This window comes from Microtus ochrogaster, chromosome 5 (genome assembly GCF_000317375.1).
Source record: "Microtus ochrogaster isolate Prairie Vole_2 chromosome 5, MicOch1.0, whole genome shotgun sequence".
NCBI lineage: Eukaryota > Metazoa > Chordata > Mammalia > Rodentia > Cricetidae > Microtus > Microtus ochrogaster.
The window spans coordinates 83,935,565-83,939,980 of NC_022012.1; the positions used below are offsets into that span (position 1 = coordinate 83,935,565).

The window sequence follows — 4,416 nt, forward strand, 5'->3', positions numbered from 1 at the left end:
ACCCCTTTGTTTTACTGAGACAGTGGATGCTGGTCAGCTGGAGCTGAGAAACTGGTGGTGGTTAAGAAGAAACCAGCATGACTGAGGTGAAATCTTCTGGGAACTGTTTCCTCTGGGTTAGCACATAAAAGCTTTGTTCCCAGGGCTGCCAAGGTTGTACCCCATGCTGGCAGCTGAACTTGGTAGTGTAAGAATCACTCAGGTGGTGCTGGTTTTGAAGGTGTGAAGGGGTCTTGGAGAGCAGCTGAGGCCCTGGCACTATGGCAGGGTTGGAGTCCCCAAAGAATGCCCAGGAGAGGCTCTTGGTGAAAGTGCAGCCAAGTTGCACAAGAGACCCAGAATTTTGGAGATGCCATTACCGTGGGATGGCCAAAAGAAGCAGGTGTGCAGGGGAGCTGGCCCGAGTCTAGGACACAAGGAATGCATGCTGCAGGGGGAGGAGCCGGAGAGTGACCCAAGCCCTTCGGAGGAGCACAAAAGATCAACTGTGAATCCCAGATGATGGATATTGAGTTATTTACACTGTTGGGGGTTGGCTTTGCTTCATTCAGATTGTGGCTGTGCCCTGGCTCTTTCTTCTTGAAGTAAAAAAGTATTTAGCTTAATTTTGATTTTCACAGGAGTCCACAGAAGAGATTTTGAACTTTTAAAAGAGATTTTAGATTTTTAAAGAGACTGAATTTTTAAAAACTTTTTATTAACTCTTTGTGAATTGCAGAGACTGAATATTTTAAAGGGAGTGAGCTTTTAATGTATTTGAATTTGTAAAGACAATGGGACTTTTAAAGTTATTTATATTTTTTATGTGAGATCTCGGGGTTGAATAAAAACGGAAAGGTTGTGGCTTAATGGTGATGTGTTTGTGTTAAGTTGGCAGGGAGTTAGTTGTGCTGGCTGCTTTTATGCCAACCTGACACAAGCTAGAGTCACTGGAGAAGAGGGAGCCTCAATTCAGAAAACACCTCCATAAAACCAGGCTGTAGGCAAGCCTGTAGGATCATTTCTTAATTAGTGATTGACAGGGGAGATAGCCAGGCTCATTGAGGTTGAGGCTACCCCCAGAGAAGTGGTTCTGGGTTCTGTAAGAAAGCAGACTGAGCAAACCGTGGAGTTTTATCGCAAAGCAGCCATCCTACCCAGGTCGGGCAGGAGGTGCTCTCAACACCGGGCCATCTCTTTGACTTTCTTTCAGTAGGTTGAAAGTTGGTATGTAGCTCATCAAAGAGTGCACGTACATTCATAATGCAATCAGTCCACTGGCGGTGAGGAGGAAGCAGGGATTTTGGGCACTGGACTGGTAGCTACCTACTGACTGTATGACAAATACGATAATAAAAGGTGCCAATTTTGATAGCTTATTAGCTGTCTGGTATTTTTTGTATTAACATAACTGGACTTCACCACAACCATGTTAGATACATTTTATTATAGTCCTCAATTTATTGGACTCCAAAAGAGTTTTTTAGTGTTATATAAATATTAGATGCTATCATTGATCTGATCAAAAAATTGTAATACTATAGATACATTTATATTTTATAATTCACAAGCTAAAATGACATGTTACATATATACAAGTACATAATATTCTTGATTACATTATACAATGTAATATAGTCAATATATTATATTTATGAACATAAAACATAAGACTTATATATATGAACTGTTGTAGCATTTTGAATCCTGCTATTAATTTTTTGCATTTATTTATTTATTCATACTTTGCTATTAATTTTTCTACTCATTTATTTGTATGTGTAGCATGTACTCCACAGTGTACTTGTGGAGGTCAGAGGTCAGCTGGAGAACTGGTTCTCTCCTCCCAGTGTAAGGGTTCCAGGGACTGAACTCAGGTCAGCAGGATAGGCAGCAAGTGCCTTTATCCACTGAGCCAGCTGAGGCCTTTTATTTCCCTATAATTTAAAGCTCAGGTACCTTGGACAATATTGCTTGATTTTATTGCAATTATATGTGTATATATGAATGGACATATCTAATATATAATAAATGCATGCATAACATACAATGTAATCATAATATGATTTGCTGACTAACACATTATAAAGTATGTCTTAAAGCAACATATGACAGAAAATTGTGCATGTCATTAATACAATGTTCATTTTCACCTTTTATGTGCTGTGCTTTTTCTATTCTGTTATTTATTATATGACATCACATATTATTAAATGATACCACATTACGATTCACTTATTGTCAGACATGTTACATTTTTCTCGAAACAGTTAAAACAATTTGACATGAAACTATGCCCTCCCCCCCATGGATTTTGTTTCCCACTTAGGTGATGATTGGCAGTTTGATCCAGGACCTCTTACCTGACCCGTGTTCTGTGATTTCTACATACCTGGTGGTTTATGGTCTTTGCTTGGTCTCCGAAGTCATCGGTGCCGTTTTCTGGATATGTGAACACTGAGGGAGGAAAGAGAGCACAGACATTTTGTGTGGCTGGTAGCCATGTTTGCGGACATGCACGACAAGGGCAGTTTTGATTTTTCCCTGAACTGGAGCTTATCATTGGCTGCTTCTTACCCATCCCCTTCTTTCCCTCCCTCCCTTCATTCCTCTTTCAGAGACGTTTTCCCTGCCGCCTCGTGCAGCATCCTCTGAGCCCAGTTGGCACCCACAGTCTGTGTGTACTCAGTGATACAGTCCCGCCATCACTGGAGAACTGTGTGTTTGAAACTCAGGCTCCTTTGGGGGTGTCCTGTCAGAGGGAGAGGCTGTTCTCCGTGTGGAATCACTTGAGAAGACAATTCTGTTCCTTTGAATAACCTTTCCTAAATATCAGAATTTTAGGCTCAATATTGTGATACTCTTAATGCTGTCTATATTCTGTTTTGAAGATTAAATCATTAGTTCTAACTTTAGAACATTCCTCTGATTGCTTATTCCAACGTACTGAGGCTGCTGGCCCTATCTTCTTTGAGCTCAGTTTTGAACTCTAATCCTCTTTCATGTGTGCTGAGGCACCAGCCTGAGGTATCACCTTTGATAATACAGCCTCTCACGGTGGACAACCATTCTCACTGTTCAAAAGGCACACTAGCTGAGTTCTCACTGTCCAGATGCACACTTGCCCAGAGTTTTTTTTTTTTTTCAGAAACCCAGTGAGCTTTACTTGCCAGCTTGTCATTCTTACTGGATGGATGTCCCTTAGAGTAAATTGAGGCAGAAGGTTCCATGTTTATGAAGTAGTTTGATCTGTAAATTATTGTACCATTGGGATGGCTTGTTGTTTTAGAATTAACATATTTACTTTTCATTCTTTCACTTTACAATAGCAAGGAGATATCAGCACAACATGGTGCATACCACAGGAATCCATATAATTTGGCTCATTGGTGCCCTGATTCGTTCATTCATTTATTGGTTTTGTAAAAATTACACTTTGTGCGTGTGCGTGTGCGTGTGTGTGTGTGTGTGTGTGTTGCACACTACAGTGTGCCTTTGGAGAGCGGAGGACAGCTAGTGAGAGTCAGTTCTCTCTTTATATCCTGTGTGGCCTGGGGACTGAACCCAGCTTGTCAGACTTGGAGGTTAAGTTCCTTTACCCACTGAGCATCATCAGCATCTCCACTGTTGCTAACACGGACTGAGGAGTTCTATGTTAAAAATCTATATGGGAAGTAGAAAAAGACAGGGTCTCCTGAGTAAATTGGGAGCATGGGGACCATGGGAGAGGGTTAAAGGGGAGGGGAGAGAAAAGGAGAGGAGCAGAGAAAAATGATCAATAAAATCAATAAAAAAGAAAAAAAAACACATTCAAAGCAAAAGATCCTGCAGAACTACTGAGTCTTAACTATCCAGGGTATTCGGTTTATAATTCTACAGTTTGCAGAGACAGTTTTGTTAGCAGAAGGATGCTCAGTACATCCATGTGCTGCCAATGGTGCATTGCTGAGTTGTGTTAAGTGGTCCCAGAGTTTGCCTGAAGCATTTGCTCACTTAACCTGGTGTTTACCTGTTGAAACAGGGCAGAGACAAGCAATACTCTTTTCTGGTGTTACACCATCTCTATAATCCTGGTGTGAGCATTGGTTCTGTAAGTGTAAAACTATATTCTTTCCAAAAGAGCAGTAAATAATTGAATGGAAACAAGCAAACAGGGTCTAAAGAAGGGATCAGGTGAGTCTACAATGTCTACTTTGGAATGTTATGCAGTTTTAAATTTTGTATTATTTTAGTCTTTTATTGAATATCCATCAGATATTCTGGTTCAAAGTGTGTGTACTATTCCTGTAAACTGTTGTGAAAATTATTAGTGATCTTAAGCTTTTTAGATATACAGTCAAAAGCAGAATATAACCAGGAGTGGTGGAAGTTTTAAGATCTATTTCCCCAAGCCATTTCTTCTTCTTCCTAAGATTTTTATTTTGTGTGTGTTTGTGT

At 40.3% G+C, this 4,416-nt stretch overlaps 1 protein-coding gene across 2 annotated transcripts in view; it reads right to left on the reverse strand.

Annotated features, from left to right (window-relative positions):
• The window catches only part of Stac (SH3 and cysteine rich domain), a 139,343-nt gene that overhangs the window by 42,506 nt on the left and 92,421 nt on the right, over positions 1 to 4,416 (reverse strand). For both annotated transcript variants that reach the window (XM_005348017.3, XM_026779526.1), the window contains one exon: positions 2,372 to 2,436. In XM_005348017.3, the coding sequence (XP_005348074.1) occupies positions 2,372 to 2,436 (65 nt within the window). The remainder of the gene's footprint in view (positions 1 to 2,371; positions 2,437 to 4,416) is intronic.